A 12,647-nucleotide genomic window follows, 5' to 3' on the forward strand; every position below is an offset into this window, starting at 1 on the left:
CAAGATGCCCAATTACGAAAGCAACTCGCGATTCCTCATCAGGGAACTCATCGAACTGCACATTAATGGCATATTGCATCTCTGTCCTAAAGGCATGGTAATCCTTGGGGTCCCCCCCAAATTTTTGCACCAATCCTGGTACCTTTCTGGGGAATTGAGTGGCTCGCCCCTTCTTGTCTGCATCCTGAGCCCTTCTCTCCTCCAGCCTCGCCGTCTGCAGCGCCAGTTGGACCTCCAACGCTCGGTATCTATCTTCCAAGCTTGGACCAGCTCCAGCCCCCGCTCCTCCGGTTCCGGTTGGTTCACTCATGATGCTTTCTCTTGCACAGGCAGCGTACAGAGACTGTCGGACTGCTGTTAGGGATTGATTAGCTGCTTGTGCGTAAAAACGTGCTCCCTCAGAGTTTGTGCGACCCCACAAACCTCCGTGTGTGACGGAGCTCCTCAGACATGTCTGCTCTAGTCACTAGTAGAGTCCGACAGTGGCTGTCTGTGGAAGCGTTTCCAGCAAAGGAGCTCCTTAACGGAAACGCGTCTCCTGGACTCACGGTGTGACAGTTTCCGGCGAGGTGTGGGTCTCCCTATGGGAGACTCAGATACCTCCCCACTGTTCTCGCTGGAAGCGTCCCTGAGCCCTCCCTCCTGCTCGCATTCCCTCAGAGACCCACTCCTCCCCCTGCTGGTCCCTGCTTCTGCTGTTGAGTCTCTTTCTTCCTCCCTGAGTCCCTCCACCACCTGATGCTCCAATGGCAGTTCCCTGACAGTATGTAATACACTAGTCCCAGGTCAGGTTACAATAATACGATTATGGCACAACAAAAGCCAAACAACTCCCCACCCACCCATGTTCAGCAGGAAGCTCCGGGACCTGTACCCATTGGAAATGTCCATCTTGAAATGTTTGCAGGTGCAAACGGTATTGAAAGCGGAATCATGTAGAACTGCCCTGATGCCAATGTGAGCAAAGCGCATCATAAATGCAAACTAGAAAGGGCTTTTGGGGGAGCTCCATTGTGTGATGGCTAAATAGATAAACAGAACAAATCTGAACTGCTGTCCTTAGAGGACAACAATTTTATTTATTTATTTATTTATTTATTTATTTATTTATGCATGCATGCATGCATGCATGCATGCATGCAACTTGCGGTGTTCTGTTCTGTTTTGTTTAATTGGTGTTAGTGCCTGATCACTGCCAGTGTGTCAGCAGAGAGCAGTGGTGGAGGCTTAATATATCTCTCCCTATTGGGGGTGTGGGGAGGTTAGAGAAAGGTTCACTTTCTAGCTAGAATATTCTCCTGTGGCTGGGAAAGGGATTGCCATGCTCCAGGTGGAAGACTGCAGGCCAGTGACTCCTTTTCTCCTTCTCTCTCTTCCTCTGCTTGGTCTCTCTTCAGATGATGTATTTTTGCTGCCAACCAGAGACAAGCGCAACCCTTTGCTGTATGCTGTTTTCACCACCTCCAGGTAAGGATAATGGTGGTTTCCTCCACTTTCAGCCGGGTTTCCTTTTCCCAAGAGGCTGTAAAGGCAATGTCTGACCTTCTGGGAAATGTCCCCCCAGACATATTGGAGGGTGTGGGGTGGAGACACCATTCACCTGGTTATTCCTACCCTAATGCTTCTCTGTGGTCTGCTCCCACAGCACCGTCTTCAAGGGCTCTGCTGTCTGTGTCTACCATATGAGTGACATCCGCAGAGCCTTCTTGGGACCTTTTGCTCACAAGGAAGGGCCAAACTATCAGTGGGTGTCCTACCAAGGCCGGGTCCCTTACCCCCGCCCAGGAATGGTACGTGCCTTGGACTTGGGGTGATGAAATGAAGCAAGGTTCAAACTACTTAGAAACAATTTGGCAGGCAAGCGGTATATAGAATTCAATAGCAATGATAATAATAAAAAAATAACAAGGGTGCTTGTTGATGTAGAGATGTGGGAACACCCAGAACAATATGTTTGGAGAGCTCTTGGCTAGATGGAGAGAAGAGCGGGCTGAAATGAGGAAATGGGGAAATGGGCTGGGGGAGGATGGGGATTTCTGGGCCAGGATTGTGGGGTACTGACAGTATTCTATGAAACTTCAGGGCTTCAGAAAACTAAGGAAATTAGGGCATCACCAGAGCTGCCTGGAAAGGTAGCGGGGGATTAAAGGTAGGGTGTGATTGGACTGGAAAGGGAGTTATGTGGGGTGCATGGAGGTCTGTGATGTGGTGTTTCTAGGAGTAGGTGGTTTTTTCATGCCTGGGCCTTCAACTCTCTCTCTCTCTCTCTCTCTCTCTCTCTCTCTCTCTCTCTTTTTCCCCTCCCTCTCTGTCTCCCTCTCTCCTTCTGTCCCTCTCCCTCTCCCTCTCCCCTTCAGTGTCCCAGCAAAACCTTTGGCACATTTAGTTCCACCAAGGATTTCCCCGATGATGTGATTCAGTTTGCTCGCAACCACCCGTTAATGTACAACTCAGTGTTGCCACATGGCCAGCGACCCATCTTCCTTCAGACCAACGTGGGCTACACCTTCACCCGCATCGCAGTAGACCGAGTGGCTGCTGCTGACGGCCACTATGACGTCCTCTTCATTGGCACAGGTGTGTCTGCACGCCTCCCCTTCTGATATGCCTTCCAAGTTCCCTTCTGCTTCTTAAAACAGCATGCTAGGATGCTCACAGTTCAAGGGTCAAAATGTGCATTCTGGCGACCAACTCTAGGTAACCCTTAGCTCACTCCTTGTAGAGCACTCCCTCCAGGTGTGTATGCAGGGCAGCAGTAGGGCACCTCAGGCCCTCTAGGTATCTCTACACAGCCCTCAGGACTTTTCCCTGGCCTACTTCTTGCCCTGCTAGAGTTCTTTTCCCTGACTGGAATATATCCTTGAGCGGTGATAATTTACAATAGAAGATGATGTGGCTACACAGGCATGGTTCAATTTAGGGCCTCCTTTGGCTGCTATTAACTTTAAAATGTGTGCGCATACACACAGAGGAGATGCTGTTCATTGATCTCCCGCCTTGTTTCTAATTGCACAGTCACTGTGTGTAGTGAAACGTTATATGCTTTCAGCTAGAACCCTTGTCCTGTTGCCTTTGCCTCCCCCAATCCTGTTGGCCACATTCCCGCTTTCAGCTGGTGCACTGAAAGCTCTGATTTAGCATAAGATCAAAGGAGACTGGAAACAAGATCCCTAAAGGGACCAGCTTAAGTGCCCCAAATCCTTGGAAACTTGGCACATTTTGTTGACCTCATCTCTTTTGTATGAACCAAATTGCCTGGCTTTCAGCTCTTCTTGCATGGCGTCTCTGTGGCTTTGAGAAATCTTTCCAGGGGGAGGCGAATAATAGTTCTACAGAGCTACCTTTGGAACTTGGGAAGCATCTGCCTGCCTGCCTGCGAATCCCCCTTTTGTTGTGCTAAATTGTCCCACTTGCCTGGCAGACATTGGCACTGTCCTGAAGGTCGTCTCTGTGCCCAAGGAGAGCTGGCAAAACATGGAGGAGCTGCTGCTGGAGGAGCTGCAGGTGTTTAAGGTGAGCGTGAGCGAAAGGGGAAGGCTGTCTTAGCTGAAGCCAAGCACAACTGTGCAATGAAAGGACTGTGATGTCCACTCAGGGGCTCCATCTGGCCTAAATATTTCAGAGTTTTCCCTGAATGCTACAGAAGCTTAGCATGTGATGTGGCGCTCATGTCCTGCTTGCAGGTTTCCTGTAGTTTGGCCACTGTGAGAACAGGATGCTGGACTAGATGGCCCACTGGCCTGATCCAGTAGGGTTCTTCTTATGCCTGTCTTGTATAAAACTCTGGTGGTGGCGACAGTCTTCAGGGCTTCACTTGAGAACCAGAGACAGTAACCTGGGTGCCCTGGGAAAGTGCTTGGATTCCTGATTGCATAGGAGCAATCCTGAAGAAGAAGAACTGGGATACTGATTGCCTGTCACTAACTCAGTCACACTGCAATTCCTTTTTCTCATTGGCAGGACTCCTCTCCAGTTACAAGCATGCAGATCTCCTCCAAGCGGGTACGTCGTGCAGCAGAAGAGCTTTGGGGAGCCATGGCGTGGGAATGTGAACAGGGAGGCAATGCAGTGATGACTTCTGCATGCAATTGGGGAGAGAGCTCAGCAGTGGGAGATTATCTGAACAGGGCCTGGTATTCATACAGATATATGTTTCCAAGTAAGAGAGTCTATCAGAGGTCCTCTGATGATGAGGCTGTCCCACCTCCTTCAAGACACCCTGTCCCATCCATCTGCCCTGTGGTTGGTTTAAGTAGGGTTGCCACATGTCCAGATTTTCCCAGACATATCCAGAATACTGCAGTCGGCAGCAGTGTCTGGATGAAAATCGATAAAATGTCTGGGAAATTCTGGATATATGGCAGCCAATGTTGGCAGTGCTGCCGTTTTTCTATTTCAGTTCTCTTCCTTCCATCAACAAGTGTCAGGCCACTCTAGATTTCTCCATGGTGAAGCTAGCAGTTCCCATGCTTTTCCAATGAGAGCTCTGGGCTTCTTTATCTCTGGGAAAGCCTCGTACCCACCTCTTTTGGACTGTGGTGTCAAAGAGGCCAGAATCAGGTGTAATACAAGCAGCAGAAGACATTGACTTGGCCTTAATAGGACTCTGTGGCTTTGTCTCCTAACAGCAACAGCTCTACATTGGCTCCAGGACTTCTGTTTCCCAGCTGCCCTTGCACCGCTGTGGGATCTACGGCAAAGCTTGTGCTGAATGCTGCCTGGCTAGAGATCCATACTGTGCCTGGGATGGGACTACCTGCACTCGCTACATGCACAACACCAAAAGGTATGGTATGACTGCGGGGCTTTCTTGAGGGCAGGGTGGGGCAGAGAGTGATAATGGAGCCTGCCTGTTGTCTCTTGGGCCACCTACCCTCTTGCTGCCAGCCAGCTGTGATCTGGTTTGGTGGGAGATTTCCCCCCCATCTCCTGTTGGCTTGCCTTGAGCAGTGCCCAAAGGGACACAGACCTACATCCTGACAACATCCCCGTATGCAGTCTTGGCATGGCCACTGTCTGCTCTTGCCTGCTTAAGAGCCTGCTTCTCCTCTGAAGCCATAGGACAGATGCTGCTGATACCAAGATGTGGGAAGGAAATAGCTCCTGGCCACTACATTCAGCTGGATCTGTCTATCCAGGAGCAGTATTCTCTAGGTTGCCCAGGATGTGCACTGTAGGATCTCAGTTCTAAGATGTTGTGACTGGAACCCAAGCAGGACAAGAGCAATCTTGCTGCACGGCCCCTCTGAGGAGAAGATTTGTCTTCAGGAGAAGCCACACATTCCAGCCCACCTCAGAAGTACAACATACCCTGCTTTTGATGCTCTCTCTGTCTCTCTCTCTCTCTCTCTCTCTCTCTCTCCCCCCCCCCCCCTTCTTGCAGGCGGTTCCGGCGTCAGGATGTGCGAAATGGGGATCCCAATGTGCTCTGCTTTGGAGGTGAGTACATTTGGACCCTACACTCTGCGTCATTCATGCCCAATTTGGTGTGTCCACCATCACCAACAATGTAAGATGTAGCATGGCCTCAGGCTACTGCACTGAATTAGTTCTAGATGCAGTGGAACGTGTGCCTTCCCACCCTCAGCACATATGCACGCATGCACTCTCTTCTCTCACACCTGGCGTACAATACTGAATGCCAGAACCAGAAGAGCACTGAGAAAACATGAATTCTGCCCAGTGCCCTACTATCCTCTCCCCACGATTAAAAAAGAAAAAGAAACGGCACACTCAGCAGCAAGTGTTCCTCAACTTTCAAATTACTGCATGGAAAAGGAATTGGACCCTAGAAGAAACTAAATTCACGCTCATTCATTTATCCAAAATACACTGAGCACAGCTGCACATACAATCTTTCTTTCATTACAACTGACTTCAGAGCTTAGTTGCTCACTTAAGAATAGATTCTTTTAAATATAGCCAGGACAGCATCCTGGATCCATAGATTGTTCCCTCAAAACGCACCCCATTTTGTAGCCAGCTTGGACTTCTGTTTAGATTTCTTCATGCCTTGCTTCAGCTCTGGCCTCAGCACATCCCTGTGTGTTCGTTGTCCTGCTCCCATACTCCTGTGCTGAGATTAACAGATGACCTCCTTGAGCTCTCACGACTTTGTGCTGTCCCTTCCTGCTTCTGTGCAGATCCCCAGCGAAGCAGCGTCCCAGAAAAGAAGTTATATGGAGTGGAAGGCAGCAGCGCTTTCCTGGAGTGCCTCCCTAAGTCACTGCAGGCCCAGGTTGTGTGGACGTACCAGAAAAGCAGCAGCGCCCCCCGGAAGGAGGTAGGAGCTTGACTGCTATGTGCACGTAGACCAGGGTCACCAAACGTTTTAGGCCAGTAGGCACATTTTGAATTTGGTTGTGGGTTCCAGTCACAAAACAGCTGCTGCCATTGATGGCAAAAGACATGAACATCAGCCACTGCCACACACAATCACAGAGAGAAGCTCTTTGTACTTCTCCTCTGTTCAGAGCGGAAGGAAGGGTGTCCTATCCTGGCATCCAACGAAAGGTGCCTGCCCATGTTTAAGAGGCGTATTCCACGTAGGAGTGGCTGAGCCAGTGCAAACAGGAACTAAGCAGGAAAAAAACAAACAGCCTCTCATGCATTGTGGAATTTTGAGCGGATCTTTGCTGAGAGCTTTTGCGGGTATCATAGGAGGGTACCATCAGGAACACCCTGTCACCTGGGGGTGCTATGTTGGTGACCCCTGATATAGAAATATAAGAGAGAATTGGAAACAAAGCTGGCAGAATCTAGAGTGGCTGGGGAAACCCAGCCAGATGGGCGGGGTAGAAATATTAAAATTAAGATTATTATTATTAGTAGTAGTAGTAGTAGTGGTAGTAGTAGTTTTACTTTCTCAAGCTACCTCAGCCTCCCTTTGGATCCAAAACCTCCTGATATCATAAGTATCTTTTTGCCTCTGTGATTCTATGAATTCTATAATCAATCAATCAATCAATCAATCAATCAATCAGTTAATTACTAAAGCAGGCATGCTGGCCTCCACTTCCTGCACATTCCCTTCATCAGATTCTTCCTCCTTCAGTGCAGGCCCCACTGCTTATAGCAGGGACCTGTCTCCAAGCAGGTACCTAGGATTTGTTTAATTTATTTATTTAACCATTTATATGTCTGTGGATCGCAGTAAAACATCAGCCCTGACCACTGGTCCTGTTAGCTAGGGATGATGGGAGTTGTAGTCCCAAAACACCTGGAGGGCCAAGTTTGGCCATGCCTGCAAGCGGTTTGCAAGAAATATTTTAATTATCAGAGAGTTTTGAAACAATTACAAACATTTAAAAACAGTTAGAATTAACATTAAAGGCAATTAAAATATGCAAGCATCTATGTGTTTGCACAGGCCTTACTGTTGATGGGGCCATCCTCCCTCCTGGTTCTGGAATCGTTATTCCTGCCTGTCCCATCTCAGTTCCTCACCCCTATTGATGACCTCTCACCAATGCTATCCTTTTAACTATATTTGTAATGTATTTTTGACGGTGTTTGTCCTTTGATGCTATGGCCTGTCGGCTACGCAAATAAAGTCTGTATTGTATTGTGATGCTATCCTTTTTTTCTGGCCTTACTAACCTGCAGGTGCTGTTGGATGACCGAGTCATCAAGATGGAGCGGGGGATCCTGTTGCGCAATGTGCAGCGCAAAGATGCTGGCCTCTACCACTGCCACGCCACGGAGCACGGCTTTACCCAGAGTTTGCTGCACCTCCAGCTTGAAGTGATTCACGCCCAGCAGGCAGACTCGCTCTCCGTCTCCCGGGAAGAGGAGCCCGCGCAGCCCTTCCACCGCAAGCTCTGGTACCAAGATTTCTTGCAGCTGGTGGACCACCCCAACCTCAGTACCATGGACCAGGTATGTGAGCAGCTGTGGAGCCGCAAGAGCCACCAGCCGAAGAAGAAGCCGCCGCTACCCCCTCCGCTCAGCGTCAAGGCCAAGAGCCACAAGTGGAAGCACCTGGAGGACAAGCGGAAAGGCCGCAGCCGGAGAACACACGAAGTGCCCCGTGCGGAGAGGGGGCCCCGGAGCACTGACGTCTGGTGACCTGCATGGAGTGCAGCTGGACAACCAACCTCTATGCTGGGGAGCAGGGTGGGCGTGTAGGGAAAGGGGTGGGAGAGAGGATGCAGGACCATGGTTTGGTGGAGAGGGCTTCCTTTCCATCCTCCTGGTGGCCGCTTCATACGTAGTTTGTAGGGGGGGTGTTGTCATCATAGCAACTTAGCTGCCATTCTTCAGAACTCGGTGTGAAGCAACAGAACCCGACAGGAGAGGGTGGCTTCTGTAGCCCTCGCCTCTTCCGCAACATACAACCAAAGATGGTGGCAGCAGTCTCGGGGGACCAAAGGAACCAAGTTATGATGATATCCTGTGCAGTGGGAAGTAAACCAGACAGCATACGCCAGGAGTTGTGGTCGCTTTTTTCTTACCCTCAAGGATCTGCTGACTGTCAAGATGTAATTCTGGGGCTGAGGAGCCTTCTAGCTCTGGAGCGTCTGTTCATGCTCAGAATCTTCCTCTGAAGAGGACAGTCCCCCGATGCATCCCTCTGTCTTGATAGGCAGGGTGCCTACCCCGTTTCCTCTCGCTTCCATAACCAAACCGACCTGCCTTGTGCGCATAAGTGTAGCAATGTGCTCTCCCCCTCCAGAGACACTACAGAACCACTGATGTATTTATTAACAGATTGTTAACTGATGAATGTAAATCCACCACCAGGTGGCCCACCAGCATTTAGCCTCTGACTGAAGGGACAGGGCTCCTGTTGCCCAAAGGATTGTGGGTACACTTCTGAAATGTTTTGGATGTGCATGTGGCAATGATGATGGTAACAGAGATGAGGAACCGTGGCATATCTCCTACGCTCTCAGATCTATATTTTATATGGCCCTCTGGAGAGTCTTCATCATACTGGGAAGTGGCAGGGCAGTAACAGAAAGGCAGTTAACACACTGGTAAAATATTGAAGTTGAGGCCCTGTCATTACACAAGGATGTTTGTAAGGTCATGTTGAGCAGTGGAGGTGTCTATCTGTCCTTCCTTTGAAGGTTATTGCCAGAAGAATGATGGCCAACCAAGGTTTGTTCCCTTCTTCGGTCTGCTCTGGGGCCCACGTCACCAGCCAAAACCCATCGGGAGCAATATGTAAAAGAGTAGCCCAGACCTCCCCTTCTCCATCTGTTTTGGGCCATATATCCCACCTTCTCTTGGCCATGTTGACTGGGGGTGATGGGAGTTGTAGTCTAAACCATTTGTAGGGCACCATCTTGGGAAAGCCTTGGCTAGACCAAATGAGGACACTCATTTTGAATTCTTCACTTTGGGAGTGCCTTGTGAGGCACCTCTGTGGAGTGCCCAGAAAGGTGTGGTCATGCAGATGAAGCTCATCTGTCCCTTAGATATGCTGGGGGGGTGTTGATCTCTGTGTTGCTTCCTGTTAGGTTTCAGTCTGAAGGGAGGTGGAGGTGTTGGCCTGATAGAGGCAATGCAGTCTTGTCTTGGATTAGGATTTGGGCAGCGAGGGTCTGAGATAGATAGATCTGCTCTGATTTAAGATATATAAGCTGCTTCTGTGGTATCTGAAACATTAGAAAAGGGTGATATCAGCACTACCTAGTCAAGCTGAAAGTCGCTGTCTAGTGAAACAGAAAGTGAGTCTGGAGCCCACCATCTTAAAGAACAGAGCAGAACCAATGGTTAGTTATTAAATTCACAGTTCACAGCCAGTAAAAGGAAAACTGGCTTACAGAGTTCTCAACAGCCTGTACTGTACCATTTTTTTAGTGCAAACTGCCCCTAAATTGTCCTGCCAGTGAGGAATTTCACAGCTTCTTTAAAAAAAATTGTTGTTTTGCCTTTTATTTCCCTTTGCTTTTAGAGTAGCCTACTGCCATGGCATCAGGCTGTCCCTTTTGCCTATGTAGGGTAAAAACTTTCTCTATAATACATGGATGTTAGAACTAATCTGAGATATTTTACAAATAGATTCGGCTACATTGTCATTCTACTTAGGGTTGCCATATGTCCTCCTTTTCCAGGACACACCCTCTTTTTCATGGGTGTGTAAAATGAGTGTCGTCACAGCAATCCATAGTTAAAAGTAAAAGTTGGCAAATGTGTCCTCTTTTTTGCTCTCCAAAATATGGCAGCCCTATCTACCCCTCCTCCCCACTTTACCAGGCAAAGTTGCTGATTTAAAATGGAACCAATATCCCACATGTACAGGTCTTTTAAGGTTTTTTTAAGAACACTTTTTGCAGTATTGTAAGCTACACCACAGACTGTGTGGAGCTGTGTGGTGAGGGATAAATGGCAAAGGAGAAGCAAATCAAGCTTATTACATGATTCCAGAGTCTTTGGTCTACCCAAAAATGGACTTGGAAATGTAGTTTTCAGAGAGCGCAGAGAAAATGACAATTCCTAGCATGCCTGGCACCAGGCTCAGAGTGATAGCAGCACCAATGCCTATGAAGGAAGGAGGAGACACTTACCCCCCTTGTCACTACCAGAGCTGCAGGAGCAGCAGCGAGGTTGACTTTTGGGTGAATGAGAGAATTTGAAGGCTCTCATTGGGTGAATGAGAGAATTTGAAGGCAGGAGGATAGGTTAGAGGAGGGATTTGACCCTGTTGGGCCTTCAGCTAGGAGCATACCTGAGTTTCCAGAGCGACTCTCTTGAAAAATAGCTGATCACATAGTCAGACTTTTCCTAGACTGTATCATTTCAGACTGCAGATATGGAACTGTTTGGTTGAATGCTGTCCCATATTTCTTTTTTTAAAAAATAAAAAATTCCTGCACATAAAAGAGGTTTAGGGAACCCCCTTCTATCCCGACATCTTGTTTTCCCAGGCAGCTGACTGAACCCTGTTGGAGACCAGGGTTTCTGAAGCCTTTAAACGGCATTAATAAAATGGCATTAAGAAAAACATAATGTCATCACTGTAATCTTCCTTGCTTGGTTATGGGGAATGGCTGTGATTTAGTATGCTGCTCAAGTCTTAGCCTGTTTCCTAAGGGGTGTAAGGGGTGTAAGGGAGAGTGTGTCATGAGATTCAATTATGCCTAACACTTCATCTTTGAGTTCTGCCTCCTACTCTCTTTTGTGCATGATTGACAGCTGTGAAGGATTCAGGCATGCATAGCTTGCCATTTCCCCTTGTATAATTTGGGGAAAGGGGTTAGACCCATTATTGTGCAGTGAGCCACACATGAGACACCCTTCTCAGCTTACATGGCACACATACTTGTGGTTTGAGCCTCTAGGGCTTGCCACTTGAAAGGTTTGTGGTTCGAATCCGCTCGACAGTGGTGAGCTCCCGTTGCTCTGTCCCAGCTCCTGCCAACCTAGCAGTTTGAAAGCACACCAGTGCAAGTAGATAAATAGGTACTGCTGTTGTGGGAAGGTAAACGGCATTTCTGTGAGCTCTGTCTTCTGTAACGGTGTTCTGTTGCGCCAAAAGCGGTTTAGTCATGCTGGCCACATGACCCGGAAAGCTGTCTGTGGACAAACAGTGGCTCCCTCGGCCTGAAAAGTGAGATGAACGCCACACCCCATAATCGCCTTTGACTAGACTTAACCATCCAGGAGTCCTTTACCTTTTACCTCCCCCCTCCCCCAACTTAGGGTGTCATAATAAGCTAGTAGCATAAGAACAGAAGAACAATCCTGCTGGATCAGGCCAGTAGCCCACCTAGTCCAGCATCCTTTTCTCACAGTGGCCCACCAAATGCCTGTGGGAAGTCTGCAAGATGGACCTGAAATCAACAGCACTTTCCCCATTTGTGATGAAGTGGGGGCAGCTACTTTTAAACCTAGATTATTTCCCTAGTTAAAAGCATCAATCACCCTCCTGAAACTTTGTGGATGAAACTCAGCTATTTGGCAGGTATAACTTTTTGTTCCCCACTCCTTCCATTTGTTTCCTCTCTTCCCGTGTCCGGGAGGGAAAGATATACTGATCATGAAAACCCCCATTTGGAACCTCAGCGTTTTGGCCATTAAGGTTTCCATACCGAAGAAAGAGGCATTGGACTAATGTCCTTGGCAACTAATTATTGTTTTACCCTATATATCTTATCTGTTGAACCTATGATAAATTCTAAAGGAAATAGTAGCAGCGAAAATAAGTGTGCAGAGTTGCTGGACGTGAGGCATAGATGTCAGCCAAGGTGGCCTGTGGTGAGTTAACCCAGCCTCAACAGCGACTGGGTCTACTTTAAGACATGCAGCAAGTGTGCTGGATCCAGTGTGGTTGGAATATATTAACACAATAAAGCAGTTTTAACTTTGTGTGTCTGGTTTCCATAACATGGAAGTGATCACTGCATACATTTTTAAGTGCTTGCAGAACACCACCTGTTGTCCTCACTGTAGAAACAGAGCAATGATTATGGAGGCAGACCAAAACCCCTTCTTCATTTATGGTTCCAAAACAGCAATGTACCATAGGCATGGTTTCATCAAGTTATCACCTAGGGGTCATGGAAATTAGGCCAGCTGTCATGTATTACTTAAGTGAAGCCTAGGCCATGATAGCTTGTGCCATAATACATGTAGAGGTATTTAAGGTCTCCTGCTTCACTTGCTAAATTTCTGCCTATCAGGTCATTGCCAGGAACAGG

The 12,647-nt window shown here is 48.2% G+C and overlaps 1 protein-coding gene across 2 annotated transcripts in view; it reads left to right on the top strand.

Moving 5' to 3' along the window:
* Positions 1 to 12,315, top strand: part of SEMA3B (semaphorin 3B) — a 76,250-nt gene extending 63,935 nt beyond the window's left edge. For both annotated transcript variants that reach the window (XM_083488704.1, XM_083488703.1), the window contains 9 exons: positions 1,398 to 1,467; positions 1,646 to 1,790; positions 2,358 to 2,577; positions 3,422 to 3,513; positions 3,961 to 4,002; positions 4,629 to 4,786; positions 5,384 to 5,439; positions 6,144 to 6,283; positions 7,606 to 12,315. In XM_083488704.1, coding sequence (XP_083344830.1) covers positions 1,398 to 1,467; positions 1,646 to 1,790; positions 2,358 to 2,577; positions 3,422 to 3,513; positions 3,961 to 4,002; positions 4,629 to 4,786; positions 5,384 to 5,439; positions 6,144 to 6,283; positions 7,606 to 8,067 — 1,385 coding nt within the window. In that variant the 3' untranslated portion in view covers positions 8,068 to 12,315. The remainder of the gene's footprint in view (positions 1 to 1,397; positions 1,468 to 1,645; positions 1,791 to 2,357; positions 2,578 to 3,421; positions 3,514 to 3,960; positions 4,003 to 4,628; positions 4,787 to 5,383; positions 5,440 to 6,143; positions 6,284 to 7,605) is intronic.
* The last annotated feature ends 332 nt before the right edge of the window (positions 12,316 to 12,647 follow it).

Source organism: Podarcis liolepis (assembly GCF_965112155.1).
Source record: "Podarcis liolepis genome assembly, chromosome: 2".
In the NCBI taxonomy this organism is placed as follows: domain Eukaryota; kingdom Metazoa; phylum Chordata; class Lepidosauria; order Squamata; family Lacertidae; genus Podarcis; species Podarcis liolepis.